Below are 16,814 nucleotides of genomic sequence, written 5' to 3' on the forward strand. Positions count from 1 at the left end.
CACAGAGAAATGACAGAGTCCAGCAATTGTACCTGCAATTCCACCTACCAACATGCAATCGCCACCTCATTGCGCAATCACTGTAATGGAGCACTATAGTAATGTACAGTGAAAGCTCAGCTTAATGGATGTGTTAGTGTGCTCAAATATAAGGTAATTTATAACTGAATTTATGTACCTACCTTGATTTTTCTCCTTATCATAACACCTCTCAGGTTCCTCTCCGTTTGAACTAAAGTGATTTCCGACTGTCCTTACTGAAAGAACGTTAAAGCCCAGTGTTTTTCTAATTGATGCCTCTTGAACATAGTAAAAAAAGGAAGTTAAAGTTAATGTGGCAAGAGAGTGAGTTAAAGTTAATGATGCTTGCTGAAAAGGATTTTCCTAGTAAAACTGCTTATTAATGTGTTGTTGCCAACTTCAAATTAAAAGTTCTTGAGACTGAGGCTTATAAAGTTTTGCTTAGTAAATGATCACATTACTGCCTGTTGTAAATCGCAGAAGGCGAGTCAGTATCTTACATATATGTTAATTTTGTCTCACACTGTAGTAAAAGTGGTAAACTGCAGTTGTGAAACGTTATATACTCATGTTTGCTAAGTGTTTGTCTCTCTTGTGTATTAGAAGTGCATATTAATAGTATAACAGGATCCACAGTTTGTCTATTGTGTTAATGCTCGGTACCAACTAACGGAAAGACCATTAATTATGAAACCATAATTTCTTTATTCAAATGATAGTGAGAAGCAACCTGTTAGTGGATTTCAATTAATTTTCATTTTAAATAGTGAAATATTTAACTGAGAGAGACTTAACCTATATCCAATTAATGATTCTGCAGTGAATAGTAATAGTAACGTTATAAAGACCATTCAGTTTCAACAAGTCCTGAAAGTAATAGAGTGTTTCTGTATCTGTTATATGTTTGCAAATAGTTTGTGCTGCTCTAGCTGCTAGCTTCAATCTTACCGTAAACATACGTATGTGTCAGAGTTTTTTGCACTCGCGTGTGACCAAGTATAGGTTATGTTTATCCGTTAAAGTTACTCATAATTACTTTCTTAAACGAGAACGTTAATCTTTCTCATGCCTAATTAGGCTGGCGACCGTTTTCGTTATTCTTTAAACAGCATAGCTAGGCAAAAATATTGTTTGCTACTGTTCGAATATTTACGTAATTCTGACTTTCATTTCCGATAAGCCATTTCCGTTAGGTACAACACGGTCAACCTAGCAAAATTCCTCTCAGAGGGTAACACTGTTCTGTTGCGTTATACCATAATTGCTTTAAGATTGTTTTAGTTCACTACCTGCCTCCAGCTTCGAAGTTATGGTGTAGCAGTAGCAGACGGTAGTGTTATAAGTAGTTTAATAGGAGAGCACACACAACTTAACTGCCTAGAGACATAAGCGACGGCAAACCTCGAACAGACAACCAGACAACTACTGAACTAAACAGTCGTAGTACTGGTACAGGAAACGGCAATTACAGCTACGGTTACTGCCGATGCTCGGCTCACTCGCACTCGATAACCCAAATCGGAAGCTTACCAGACATATCCGTACAACGATCGAGGAAGGCCAGCGTGGAGCCGACGGACGACTTCAACACAGCGGCGGTCTGCCGTCCGCCTTCAGTCGGAACACACAACCCGTTCCTTCCCTCTGTAAGCGCACCACACGTCCTGAGGTTTGCAGCCCGCCGCAAACGAAGGCCGAATGATTCGCAATCCAGGAACCGGCCAGAGTGTCTCTTGCTGGTACCACTGCTACGCTCAGAGCCAGTGACTGTTAACTGCCGAACTTGCACCAGCCATAAATTGCCGGCACACTACTCGTCTCGCCTCCTGGTTCCAACTCGGCCGCTACACCCAGAGCGAACTGTGTCACCTTATAGTTCCCACTATGAAACGTCCCCTTAGAAAAATTTAGTCAATTACTGTGCTGATAAACCTCTTACATTATTTGATTTTCAAACAACTAAGCAGAACTGAACGTACTCAGACATTTCTCACTTTACTTATTCCGATCAACACTAAACTGACAAACAATATTTTTAGCGGAACGCAATCTGACTTTCAACAATCCCTACAAAAGACTGGCCCTGACTAACAATAACCTATACCTTTAATGAATCACTTACCTCACAAAAATCTTCGTTACTCGAATCACTGCAATGCAGCGAGCGCCAATACTGCCAGCTAAATAAAAGATTCTAACTACTGAAGTCACTAACTACTGATAGGCATACTTAGCAAATGAAAGATTTTGATAGAGAACAAAAAATGTATTTACCTTAATAGTGTTCAAAAGTCATAATATATATATCAGTTCATGGCATCCAGTCTTACAAATTTACTATCTCTGATAGACACACGTCCAGATCATCCGCTCTCAAAACTCCGCCATCTCTCTCCCCACATCCACCACTGCTGGCGGCTCACCTCCAACTGCGCAACGCTACGCGCTGTTCACATCCAACTGCCCAACACTACAATAGCGTATACTCCAACAATGCAAACCAACCACAGCCTTCACACAGCACAGTCAGTGATTTTCATATAGAGCGCTACGTGGCGTTACCAACATTAAAACCTAAACAGCCTACTTACAACACTGTCACTCCTTTCGGCTCCCATCTCTCCGCGAACCACACACCCCTACTGCGAAGATATTCTACTAGACGGTGGCGCAACCTATTGATCGCGCAATGGTTCACTAATAATAACAGCTACACCTTGCTACGCCGTGTGGTGTTTTCTAGCTTTGCACCGCCTTCACCACCTAAGTTCACTGTTACTCTGTTCCGAAAGTCACTTTCGGTGGCCAACAGTATCCAGTACCAGGTCAAAGTACGCGCAAGTAACTGCTTTTGGATATTACCAGTAGACCACTGAACTCGGGCTGTGGCAGCATAGACCTGTTTCTAGAGTCATGTGAGCATAAGAAGCAGATGCAGCATAGGGCAAACAACGCTACGGTCGCAGGTTCGAATCCTGCCTCGGATATGGATGTGTGTGGAGTCTTTAGGGCAGTTATGTTTAAGTAGTTCTAAGTTCTAGGGGACTGATGACCTCAGAAGTTAAGTCCCATAGTGCTCAGAGCCATTTTTGAACCTACGTCACTGTTTTACCTCCCTCCCTGGCCATTTACTTAGGTAGTTATTTTTCCGAATAATTTCAGTCGACTACCTACGACACTATCCTCACGGGTTGCGTCACCCGCCAAGAGTGTTATTACGTTCATAGTAACGAGAAAATGATGATTTGTGTCATTTAGCGTTAATTTTTGGATACCTTGTAATGCTGAGTGAAATTACGAATATACTGATTGTCTGATATTGTCTTCTTACAGATAAACATTACAGAAATTTCCTGCAGATGGCATTGCGGACAACGGGCTGTTGGTGGAGCAGGGATCCAACCGAAGACCAGCAGCGATATTACGAACTGCTGGGTGACGTCTGCGCGTATGAACCCAATACCAGCAGCGGACTGTTGATACTGCGAAGGAAAGTGGGTTACGCCATATACGGGGTACCAGACGAAGAATCGAAATGTAAGAATGCCCACACTGGGTACAGTGACAAAAAGTACGATACTATCAAGGATGTCGTGGAATCAATAAGAGACGTAAACAAGGAGAAGACAAGACACAGAAATCAACTTGATATGGCCATTATATTTGTCTTTGTGGAATGGGAGAAGCAGGTGCTGCAGTACCCTGTGTTCAGAATAGTGCTCACGAAAACCTTGTGGAAATTCGTAGATACTAATTGTCGTGTTTATTCATCATGGGATGATTACTTGACATTTAATGAACTACCGGAAGGAAAGTTCTGCTACCCTGTCAACGGCATCTACATTGGTGGCTACGGAGACAAAGTGGAGCTTCAGTGGGGCAGAACACCTGCAGCAGAACCAGCCAGAAAGGTAAACATATTGATGTATTGTTTGTGCTTAGCTGTTATAGTTAGATTACTTATTATGTTGTCAGATTCATCTACTGGTAGTAAGTACACGACGTTCGCGTCCATAAGAAGTTCTTGCCCATATACGCATCTACGTAACTGTAACATGATTCAGTACGTAATACCCTTCGATTCCATAATGTGGAACCACACGTTGTTTAAAACGCGTTTTACCTCCACAACTTCAACTATGATAATATCAAGTGACGACTCTGTCTGGCATATGCTGTTTCAATCAGGTCAATCAGGCTTAGCTACTGTCGTTACCCTCAGTGGCATTCAAACTAGCACTCGCCAAATTAGATGAAGCGTATTAACGTTGTGTTGGACTCCGGATCGGTGCTGTTTCTCTAAACCAGATCTGTGGTTTTGCCTCGAATGCAGCAGAAATTACTTTCCTTTTTCGACGCCAGTCCCTGATGGATTAATTTACTGTGGGAAGAATCCGAACTATGTAGCCCCCTCACCCCCCCCCCCCCGCAATTGTTTACAAATTAGTAGTTGTTTAGACCGTCTGTCGTATTTCAATTACAATAAAAAGCTCTGGAGTAGTAACCCCTGCTTAACAGGAAAGTTTCCTTGTTATCCACTCCTCAAATTGCTTTTTCTAGGATAAATACTTCGTGCGTCATCCACCTTGCTCATCAAACTTGAATAAAGCTGTTCACGAAAGCCATGCAATTGCAGTGGCCAGATATGATGTATAGTTTCACTGATGAGTCGAAAATAAAAGACAAACCATTGCCTTCTTTTATTTTGAGCTTCAAGAGTGCTCTTCCCGCCCACAGAACACGTTAGTTAAACGCAGAGGCGTCGTCATTCAAGCAAGCTGCTCAGTTCTTCAGAAGTCTCGGAATGAGCACGATCTTCGTCGTAACTGCAACGTTCATTGTACATGGGGGTTTCAGTACCTCAACAGCAGTGACGGATAACTTTCACTGTAAGAGAATGAAGCAGAAAGTGGTTTAGCTGCTGCGCTATGGAACTTAAGCGAGCTTTCTCTAGGTGCCAGCGCCCTAAGAAAGCTTACGGTTGATTATCCGTGATTTAAATGCATCCAATGACATAGGTCTACTAAAAGCAAAGGCATGTAACGCATCGAAAAATCTTTTGCCTGATACACTCATTACTTCTTTAACGCTCATTCATCTACCAGTGCAGAATGGTTTGTCAGCTAGAAATTATTCTTGCACCTAGTTATGTCGCGACTTGTCTTCCTGAGAGCTCAAAGGACTTGCGCCATCAGTGTGTTTGTTTGTTAATGACGAGAGCGTGAGATCATTTGAATAAACAAAACTTAACTTATATCAAGAACCTAAATTTCCTGTTCAGCAACTCAACTGAGACGCGATCATCGAAAGCACGTGACATAATTTTGTTCAGTGATACGGTATTGCAAAACCTGCAAATAGTTTGCAGAATATATTGCGTCCCAAAAAGAGTGCACGATATACATTTGAATGTTACGTGGATCTGTTCAGTAACTCCGCCTCTGAGTGGGTGCTGGTTATTCTTCAGCCTAACTGTTGACACCAATTTTGATATTTACTGAAGTTCTGGGCCTTTAGCTTTCCGGTATGAACACCTGTCCCTGTAGCAGAGAAATAAAACCCGAGGATCCCTAATGGTTAAATTACCAAAATGTATCTCCTACTGGGTGGTGTGATGATGATGTTTGGTTTGTGGGGCGCTCAACTGTGCAGTCATCAGCGCCAGTACAAAATCCTAGTTTTTACACAGTCCAATTTTTTTCACAGTCCAGTCTAGCCACTCTAGCCACTATCGCGAATGATGATGATGAAATGATGAGGACAACACAAACACCCAGTCCCCGGGCAGAGAAAATCCCCAACCCAGCCGGGAGTCAAACCCGCGACCCCGTGATAAAGAGGCAGCAACACTAGCCACTGGACCACGAGCTGCGGACACAGGGATGTGTGATTGTTCCTGGCATATAACTGAAACATTGGGGGCAGTAAGGTTCAACAATGTTAAAAATAAACTAGAGATGGTATTAGGATCATCTAGCACCTTTAATTTCAAGTAATTTGGATTCATCCGATGACCCTAGCAATGAAACCGAACGACAACCTTATCGAGAGTAGTGAATAACGCTGCTGTAGGTGATTACCTGATTCGTTGCCTACTGCAGGTACTACTGCGGTTGTTTCTGACAGAGAGTTAAAAGTTGCTTCGCTCAAAATTCGGACAAGAATTGGGCCAGTGTGCTGAGGACGATCGCTTAAAACGGCCGGTAGCGCTCACGGCGCGAAAAATAGCATTTAGTTTCGTTGTCGATCCGAACACGGATTAACCTAAACATTTCTCCCTGAAAATTTTTTGGATCGACAGGTCCGGCACGCTTTCTTTCAATCTGCCTAACCTCCACCACTCCAGGTATGTGTATTGTGTATGTCAGCAAAATACTGACCAAACCAACCGTTTCTAATTAAACAGCCGTTGTAACGTCCGCCCAGCATACTAATTAAATTACTGTTTAATAATCTACGGTGCTTATTTGCCAGAAATTAAATATCCAGATCCTACAGCGCATAGTGACCGCGTTAGTAGCTCACCTTTCTTTCTCGCCTAGTGAGAAAATACATGTATTTATACATTAAGATTAAAGAGTCGTCAAATAATTACTTACTAAAAATCCAAATGCTGTACAGCGTTAAAGTGTATCTCACACTGTGGGATCAAAGGTAGGCGGATATCTATTAGACCCCGCCCGAACAGGCCTCGTAAATCCCAACGGCACGGACCGACCGCCGTGTCATCCTCGGCCGATATGCGTCACGGGGTGTGAATACGGTCAGCACAACGCTCTCCCGGCCTTTGTCAGTTTTCGTGAACGGAGCGTTTACACAGTCAAGTCGCTCTCCTATTGGCTTCACAATGGCTGAGTGCATCCCGCTGGCCAACAGCGCCTGGCAGACCCTGAAGGTGACCCATCCAAGTGCGAACCAAACCCGACAGAGCTTAACTGTGATTTGCCGGAACCTGTGTTAACACTAGGACTGACGACATTTTTTTAAATTATCAGGATTCCGATATATCTATATTTTTAAAAAAATACTGTCGGCTCTCGAATTTTAGTGAAGAAAATTATCGATATATCGACATACCGACGGAAGAAATATCGACATACTGGCCTATAAAAATATCGGCTGCACATTGTATATTGAAGTATTGATTTATTAGAAATTCTTCCAATGCATATGTGGCATACAGCAAACCAGTGTGTAACAGTATTGGTTAAATACAGTGTAACAGTATTGGTTAAATACAGTCTTGGTTGCAATTTTATTTTTTTATTTTTCAAAGACGCGTTTCGCCTTATTTAGGCATCTTCATGTGATCTTAATTTGGCATTTCTTAGAAGAATCCTTTAGTCAGTGTAGCCAAAGGGCATCGTCTAATATATCAGGCCAACATCGCCATCGTTAAACTCAGTAAAACTTTTCAGGTGGACGAGAGTGACACCAAGATCTGCATAACGCGTCCTCGGTCACAGGAGGACAGTTTTTACTGAGTTTAACGAAGGCGATGTTGGCCTGATAATTAGACGATGCCCTTTGGCTACACTGAATAAAGGATTCTTCTAAGAAATACCAAATTAAGATAACATGAAGATGCCTAAATAAGGCGAAACGCGTGGTTGAAAAATGAAAAACCAAAATTGCAACCAAGACTGTTTTTAACCAGTACTATTGATTTATTAATGGATATTCTGTATATCAACAAGCTAGCAGACTTCTTCTACATCTACATCTACGTGGACACTCCGCAAATCACATTTAATTGCCTGGCAGAGAGTTCATCTAACCACCTTCACAATTCTCTATTATTCCAATCTCGTATAGCGCGCGGAAATGACGAACACTTATGTCGTTCCGCATGACCTCTGATTTCCCTTATTTTACCATGATGATCGTTTCTCCCTAGGTAGGTCGGTGTCAACAAAATATTTTCGCATTCGGAGGATAAAGATTGTGAATTTAATTTCAAAAAATGGCTCTGAGCACTATGGGACTCAACTGCTGAGGTCATTAGTCCCCTAGAACTTAGAACTAGTTCAACCTACCTAACCTAAGGACATCACAAACATCCATGCCCGAGGCAGGATTCGAACCTGCGACCGTAGCGGTCTTGCGGTTCCAGACTGCAGCGCCTTTAACCGCACGGCCACTTCGGCCGGCGAATTTAATTTCGTGAGAAGATTCCGCCACAGCGAAAAATGCCTTTGTTTTAATGATATCGACTCCAAATCCTATATCATTTCAATGACACTTTCTCCCCTATTTCGCGAAAATACAAAACTTGCAGCCCTTGTTTGAAGCTTTTCGATGTACTCCGTCAGTCCTGTATTGTAAGGATCCCACATCACGCAGCAGTATTCTAAAAGAGGACGGACAAGCATAGTGTACGGCAGTCTCCTTTGTAGGTCTGTTATATTTTCTATGAGTCCTGCCAATGAAAGGCAATCTTTGGTTAGCTGGTTAGCCTTCCCCATAACATTTTCTGTGTGTTCCTTCCCATTTAAGTTGTTCGTAATTGTAATTCCCACTTAGAACAAGAACTGAAAGGAAAACGATGCACTTTCATACTTGACGGTAACCACTTCGCTAACGATGGGAACTGCATGTAAGTGGCACAATGTATGGTGTCCTACGGGTCCGTCGTAAGGTTTCGCCACAAGTCGGATTTGACTGGAACACTTCATGTCGACTTCCCAATTTTTTCCATTTCTGCAAACGCCAGTGAACTTGCAGTTGTAGTGTCAAAACTGAGTGGTGAAGTTAAACGTTGGAGTTTCTGTTGGAAGCGCCGAACGCCTACTACGGCAGCATTTCCCCTCACACGTCTCTGCCCACCGCAAAGAGCAGTCTCGTCATGTAGATTTTTGTGCACCAGTTTCAGTAACTGTTTCTGAAGAATGTCGATTTGAAGAAATAACACAATAGCTGAGTTAAAAATTGTTTTTTAGAGCAACTGGTGTGCTATTTCTTAACATAGGAAATCTTGGTATCCATTCACCCCGCCACCCCGAGTGCAATCACACTTCTTCTTTGGGTGACGTATACCTGCTGCACACACTCAAAGAGAAAGGATGGACGTGATGGGAGCTCCAAAAGTAGTAAGGCTCCTTCACATAGTGAAAGCAAAATTATGTTCTACTACTATTTAAAGAGAATAATTTCAATTATTTGCCGGTAATTGCGAAAAAAATGTAATATAAAAGAAAAATATCGACATTTGATATCGGCGTTTCCATATTGATATTTCGGTAATTCGATGTATCGGTACTTTATCAATAGCCCTAAACTCGGGTGTTGCTTTGACTTTGCTAAACAAGTGTGTGGCTTATGAGGAGCTGTTCGTCATTTGTACCTCACTCTTTTTAACTCCACGCTCTTCCACTGTCTGGCAGCACCATGGAGCTCCCGGCTGATCCCTTCCGGTGATACCGTGCGATTTCTTACAACCACCCTGAGCAAGGCTCGACGGACGCAGCACGCCAGGTCTTCCTGTTCCTCGCCTAGCTGCGGCTGTTCATTCGCATTTCCACTTCACTGTCACATAATGAACAGTCGACATGGTCAGCTTCAAAAGGATTGAAATGTCTCTCATGGATTTGTTACTCGGTTGGGCTCACTGAGCTCTCCAGACCGACACTTGTTGCTGTTATTTGTTCTCTCTTGACAAACTACTCCCAGCCTCCATTTGGACTAGTGGGTCCAACACTCATGCCATCTAGTGGTCATTTCTGAATTATACAGTAATGTCTAGATATTTCCGATCAGAGTACAATAGACGTTTCATAAGCAGTCTGCTACATTACACGCTGTGGCCTGAGTGTAAAGTGTAATGCCACAGTACCGTGTAGCCAGAGTAAGGATATTCAGCATCCACGAAGAAGGGCAGTGGAAACGATCAGAACCGTAATCTCAGGATCTTTGGAGAAAGATGCTAGTTATTATTTTAAAAAAAGCATTTTCTGTTTAAATTAAAATGTTCAAATGTGTGTGAAATCTTATGGGACTTAACTGCTAAGGTCATCAGTCCCTAAACTTACACACTACTTAACCTAAATTATCCTAAGGACAAACACACACACACACCCATGCCCGAGGCAGGACTCGAACCTCCGCCGGGACCAGCCTGCACAGTCCATGACTGCAGCGCCCAAGACCGCTCGGCTAATCCCGCGCGGCTGTTTAAATTCCTTGGCATACTTTGCAACTCCTTGAAAATGATGACTACCAAATAAGGTTACTTGTAAATGGAGCGGAATTTTATAAACTGTCATTCCTTACTTCTGTAAGCGAGCAAGAGGAGTACCTCATAGAAATGTGGCAAGGAATGTTTGACAACTTTTTAATTACTCCAAATTTCACAGCGTATGACACATATCCTCTGTATCGTAATACATTACTTTTTTATAGTACGATTCCAGTCAGCTTGATCCACCCATTGTACTACATACCCAAAAGCCATTACAAATCCAAGAGCTATTCCATTTATAGGAAATAGGTATTCTCTTAGTCTTTCCTGGTGGCGGAAAGCCGAATGATGTGGATCAGAGATAGGTCTTCAGCGGAAACGATGAAAGAAATGGAGGTCCTTTGCAGGCACGTTGAAAATGCTCATATTTTATTGATTGGCTACTCCATGGAGTGCTGTGTGCACAACGACCATATATGTTAAATTAAAAGGGAGGTCAGCGTTGGCCGTAATATTGATGTTTCATTGTTAGCAGAATCGATTTTCGATCACATAGTCATCATCTCCAGTGCTGTACAAATTAAACTCAGACACTGGTATCAAGTTATCAATAACCAAAGTGAGAAGCGATCACAATAACTCAATATTGTGATCGCTTCTCAGTTTTGGTTATTGATAACTTGATACCAGTGTCTGAGTTTAATTTGTACAGCACTGAAGATGATCAATACGTGATCTAAAATCGATTCTGCTATAAAAAAAATAAAAAATAAAAAAAAATCAATATTACGGCCAACGCTGAACTTCCTTTTAATTGCTCATATTTTGTCTGACTGCTAAGGATTTTCCTTCAAAGCCAATGCAGCTTCTACGTTTGGCGGATGGTCTGAAGCGCCTCTCCAACCTGATGAACTCATTGTACTGATCTGGACACTTTGTAGTGCCTGATCTCTTATAGTCCAGTATCACATGTTGCATCACTAACTGTATATTGAAAAGAATATCTGTTTTTTCGTTTACATTTATTTTGAGGATGCTTTGAAGCGAAACAGTCTTGCTTACTAAATTTTTCTTTATTTACAGGCAATGATGCGTTTCACCTTTTTGGGGCATCATCAGATTGAGGCAAAAATCAATGTGGGAAACCAGAATTTGTCCATTAATGCCTATATACTTCATTAAGATAAAATTTTATCAGTGTCATCGTCCTCTCGTTGGTTTTCCACATTGATTTTTACGTCAATCTGATGATGCCCCAAAAGGACGAAACGCGTAATTGCCTGTAAATAAATAAAAGTTTCCAACCAAGACTGTTTCATCTGAAGAAATTCATAACCGGTTGCTCCACCAGGCGCCTAGCATGGAAAGGAACCGTTTTTACTTCATTTTCTGAGGATGTGCTGGTTGTTGTTGTTGTGGTCTTCAGTCCTGAGACTGGTTTGATGCAGCTCTGCATGCTACTCTATCCTGTGCAAGCTTCTTCATCTCCCAGTACCTACTGCAGCCTACATCCTTCTGAATATGCTTAGTGCATTCATCTCTTGGTCTCCCTCTATGATTTTTACCCTCCACGCTGCCCTCCAATACTAAACTGGTGATCCCTCCATGTCTCAGAACATGTCCTACCAACCGATCCCTTCTTCTAGTCAAGTAGTGCCACAAGGTCCTCTTCTCCCCAATTCTGTTCAATACCTCCTCATAAGTTATGTGATCTACCCACCTAATCTTCAGCATTCTTCTGTAGCACCACATTTCGAAAGCTTCTATTCTATTCTTGTCCAAGCTATTTATCGTCCACGTTTCACTCCCATACATGGCTACACTCCATACAAATACTTTCAGAAACGACTTCCTGACATTTAAATCTATACTCGATGTTAACAAATTTCCCTTCTTCAGAAACGCTTTCATTGCCATTGCCAGTCTACATTTTATATCCTCTCTACTTCGACCATCATCAGTTATTTTGCTACCCAAATAGCAAAACTCCTTTACTACTTTAAGTGTCTCATTTCCTAATCTAATTCCCTCAGCATCACCTGACTTAATTCGACTACATTCCATTATCCTCGTTTTGCTTTTGTTGATGTTCATCTTATACCCTCCTTTCAAGACACTGTCCATTCCGTTCAACTGCTCTTCCAAGTCCGTTGCTGTCTCTGACAGAATTACAATGTCATCGGCGAACCTCAAAGTTTTTATTTCTTCTCCATGGATTTTAATACCTACTCCGAACTTTCCTTTTGTTTCCTTTATTGCTTGGTCAATATACAGATTGAATAACATCGGGGATAGGCTACAACCCTGTCTCACTCCCTTTCCAACCACTGCTTCCCTTTCATATCCCTCGACTCTTATAACTGCCATCTGCTTTCTGTACAAATTGTAAATAGCCTTTCGCTCCCTATATTTTACCCCTGCCACCTTCAGAATTTGAAAGGGAGTATTCCAATCAACATTGTCAAAAGCTTCCTCTAAGTCTACAAATGCTAAAAACATAGGTTTGCTTTTCCGTAATCTTTCTTCTAAGATAAGTCGTAGGGTCAGTATTGCCTCACGTGTTCCAACATTTCTACGGAATCCAAACTGATCTTCCCAGAGGTCGGCTTCTATCAGTTTTTCCATTCGTCTGTAAAGAATTCGTGTTAGTATTTTGCAGCTGTGACTTATTAAACTGATAGTTCGGTAATTTTCACTTCTGTCAACACCTGCCTTCTTTGGGATTGGAATTATTATATTTTTCTTGAAGTCTGTGGGAATTTCGCCTGTCTCATACATCTTGCTCACCAGATGGTAGAGTTTTGGCAGGACTGGCTCTCCCAAGGCTGTCAGTAGTTCTAATGGAATGTTGTCTACTCCGGGGGCCTTGTTTCGACTCAGGTCTTTCAGTGCTCTGTGCTGGTAGCCCACTGGAAATCAGGCAGAGTCAGAGAGACTGTTTCGTGTTTTTCCGCTGTGATTCATTACAAGCAGCGACAGTGTGAATGAAGCACCCAGTTGCATCCCACGTGTCTGTGCGTGACGTCCAGCAATCTGGCAGAATGCAGCGTGGCCGGCAGTTGTTGTAACGGTACTACGGCCATCAGCGATGTCCCCGTACTCAGCAGCAAAGGTGGCAACCAGTGACACAGCGACGGGGGCGCACCACAGTAGCCCAGCGGCCAGCGCTCTGTGCCCTGGGGCTCGGCTGCCCACTAGGTCGCTCTGTATCTCGTGACTCAGGACGGCATACCCTGACACAGGGTCAAACTGCAGGTACCGTACAGAGTTCTGGATGGCGCCCAAAGTGCCACAACCACATGATGATAGTGCTGCGATAACTAACACAGAATGATTCCACTACAAAAATGGCTAACTGTTTGTACGCTCACGGACTGCACTTGCTTGGACTTTGCTGTGCCTTGAGACATAGCAGGCATACTAAATATTTCCAGGATTGCTGGTGAGGAAAACCTTCCACCTTTTTCTGCTTAGGTACAACTGTGTCAAGTACTTCCACATCTCTCCTGGCAGGCTCGCCTCGCAACGTGCAACAGCTGTTTTGTGTTCTGTAAGAACAGAATTATTGAAATGGAATAGGACGTACATGAAGATGAGATGGGAGATACGATACTGCTCGAAGAATCTGGCAGAGATCTGAAAGAGCTAAGTCGAGACAAGGCCCCAGGTGTAGACAACATTCCATTAAAACTACTGATAGCCATGAGAGGGCCAGCCATGACAGAGCACTATCGTCTGGTGAGCAAGCTGTACGAGACAGGTGTAATACCCTGAGACTTCAAGAAGAAGATATTTGTTCCTATCTGAAGAAAAGCAAGCGTTGACACCTGTGAAAATTACAGAACTGTTAGTTTAATAACTCACAGCCGCAAAATACTAACACGAATTCGTTAGAAACGAATAGAAAAATTGGTAGAAGGCGACCTCGGGGAAGATCAGTTTGGATTCCGTAGAAATGTTGGAACGCGTGAGGCAATACTGACCCTATGACGTATCCTAGAAGATACATTAAAGAGAGACAAACCTACGTTTAGAGCATTTGTAGACTTAGAGAAAGCTTTTGACAATGTTAACTGGAATACTCTCTTTCAAATTCTGAAGGTGCCAGAGGTAAAATTCAGGGAGCGAAAACCTAGTTACAATATGCACAGAAACCACATGGCTGTTATAAGAGTCGAGGGACCCGAAATGGAAGCAGTGGGCGAGAAGGGAATGAGATAGGGTTGTAGCCTAGCCCCGATGTTAGTGAATCTGTATATTCAGCAAGCAGTAAAGGAAACAAAAGAAAAATTGGTAGTAGGAATTAAAATAAATGAAGAAGAAATAAAAACTTTGAGGTTTGCCGACGACATTGTAATTCTGTCAAGGACACCAAATGACCTGGAAGAGCGATTGAGGGGAATGGACAGTGTCTTGAAAGGAGGATATAAGATGAACAACAACAAAGTCAAAACAGGGATCATGGAATGTAGTCGAATTCAATCGGGTGATGCCGAGGGAATTAGATTAGGAAATGAGACAATTAAAGTAAGAGTTTTGGGAAGAGAAATAACTGATGAAAGTCGATGTAGAGAGGATATCGAATGTAGACTGGCAATGGCAAGAAAAGCGTTTCTGAAGAAGAGAAATTTGTTGACGTTGAGTATAGATTTAGGTAAGTCTTTTCTGAAAGTATTTGTATAGAGTGTATCCATGTGTTGAAGTGAAACATGAACGATAAATAGTTTAGACAAGAAGAGAATATAAGCTATCGAAATGTGGTGCTACAGAGAAATTCTGAAGATTAGATGGGTATATCACATAACTAATGAGGAGGTACTGAGTAGAATTGGGGAGAAGAGGAATTTGTGACAGAACTTGACTGGAAGAAGGTATCGGTTGGTAGCACCATTCTGAGGCATCAAGGGATCATCAGTTTAATATTGGGGGGGGGGGGGGAAGGCGGAGGGTAAAAATCGTAGAGGGAGGCCAAGGCAAAGGTCAAGGCCAGGGCCAAGGCCAAGGCCAAGGCGTGAATATACTAAAGGATGTAGGCTGCAGTAGTGACTCGGAGATAAGGAAGCTTGCACAGGATAGAGTAGCATAGAGAGCTGCATCAAACCAGTGTCTGTGCTGAAGACCACAAGAACAAAAACAAGGCTCAACATCTCCGCTCACATGTGGCTGGCTCTGTTTCACGCGTTTGTGGCTGAATGTGGTCACTGTGCTACATTTCCCTTCCTCATAAAAAGACAGATCTTGGTGGCTGTCCCACCTGTCTCTAGTCTGTTGTTTCAACAAAACTTTTACCATCATGTTCGTTTAAATACTACTTATCCTAAGTTCCTTAGTTTTCCCCTCGACTTAACTTACTGTTAAAGTTCTCTCTACTGGCTCCTAGGCTCTGGGAATCCAGGTCTCTAGAATCTGAACAACAACTAAGTCAGAACGTGTATTCCCCTTTTCGCTCATATAAACAAGGACTATGCTTAGCACAGTAAGTGTCGCTGCAGAGGGAGGTACGACAACAGTCAATGTTGTTTCACTCCGGTACTGATTTTACTTGTATTGACTCACATGCTTCGTCAACGTCTCCACGGAAATTCGACCCTCATTCTTGCTAACGAATATGTCTGTGGACTGCAGTAACTCGGGTTCAAAAGTCTCGATTAACATAGATTTGTAGCTGGTAAAACATCCATGCGTTTTTCTGGCCAATACAATCGAGGTCGCGAAATGCGTACATAGGTTATCACCAAAACTGCGGCAGGTAGAGGGAAAGTAGGTCCCACTATTTCACATGATGTCCCGTGTGTTAATAATCGACTCCCGTCTATAACCTTTTTGCTGTCGTGAGTTTACCACGCTCGAAACAACTGTCTACTACTACTACTTTATAAAAGGTAGAGTACAGCCAATGTGCATTTAATCTGCTGGGAGTGCAACTCAGATTTAACCACCTCGTTCTCGCAATCCTCCTCTTTCTGACCCAGCAGTATCTTCACCTAGCAGGAACTTCAGTGTCCGGGAATTCTGACCCTCTTCACTACCCGTTTGAAAAAATCGTGAGCTCACTCCTCTAACACTTCTGTATCTCCACTTCTTCCATTTACACATGCATGCTTTGTAACCAGTAACAACCGTTGTATATTTACTCTGACAAACTTCTTCAGCATCCCCCACTTAATGGGATGTAAGTAGACTACACAATATTGGTACTATCCCTGCTTTTCTGCTACTGGAAACTACTTAAATATACACGTTTGCTCCATCCTTGCTACTACTGTGGCTATGTTAAAACAAAAGAGTAAATTTTGGTGATTAGTTTCGAAGACTAACAGTAACTCCAGTGGTAGCTGTTTTTGCACTTTCTGTTGCCCCGTTTCTGTTGTTCCGATGATGACAAGGTCACTCCTTGCTGACCGGCGCAGCTTGTTACATCCCTTGTCACAACAGTGCTACCTTTCTTCAAACTTCTCACGCACTGTTGTCCAAGGACTGTGGCTACTTTGTTACCACAACTTCCACATCCAATTTTCCTACTTCAGTTTACAGGCTCGTAATGTTCTGGTTCACTGATTCAGCTCCAATTTCGGAGTAGCTAATCATTTCCCCAGTCAGCTCACATAGTAAACCA

At 42.5% G+C, this 16,814-nt stretch overlaps 1 protein-coding gene across 1 annotated transcript in view; it reads left to right on the forward strand.

Annotated features, from left to right (window-relative positions):
* The window catches only part of LOC126262586 (uncharacterized), a 90,056-nt gene that overhangs the window by 22,552 nt on the left and 50,690 nt on the right, over positions 1 to 16,814 (forward strand). The window contains exon 2 of the mRNA XM_049959323.1: positions 3,355 to 3,932. Coding sequence (XP_049815280.1) covers positions 3,381 to 3,932 — 552 coding nt within the window. The 5' untranslated portion in view covers positions 3,355 to 3,380. The remainder of the gene's footprint in view (positions 1 to 3,354; positions 3,933 to 16,814) is intronic.

The sequence above is a fragment of the Schistocerca nitens genome, chromosome 6 (assembly GCF_023898315.1).
Source record: "Schistocerca nitens isolate TAMUIC-IGC-003100 chromosome 6, iqSchNite1.1, whole genome shotgun sequence".
Classification (NCBI taxonomy): domain Eukaryota; kingdom Metazoa; phylum Arthropoda; class Insecta; order Orthoptera; family Acrididae; genus Schistocerca; species Schistocerca nitens.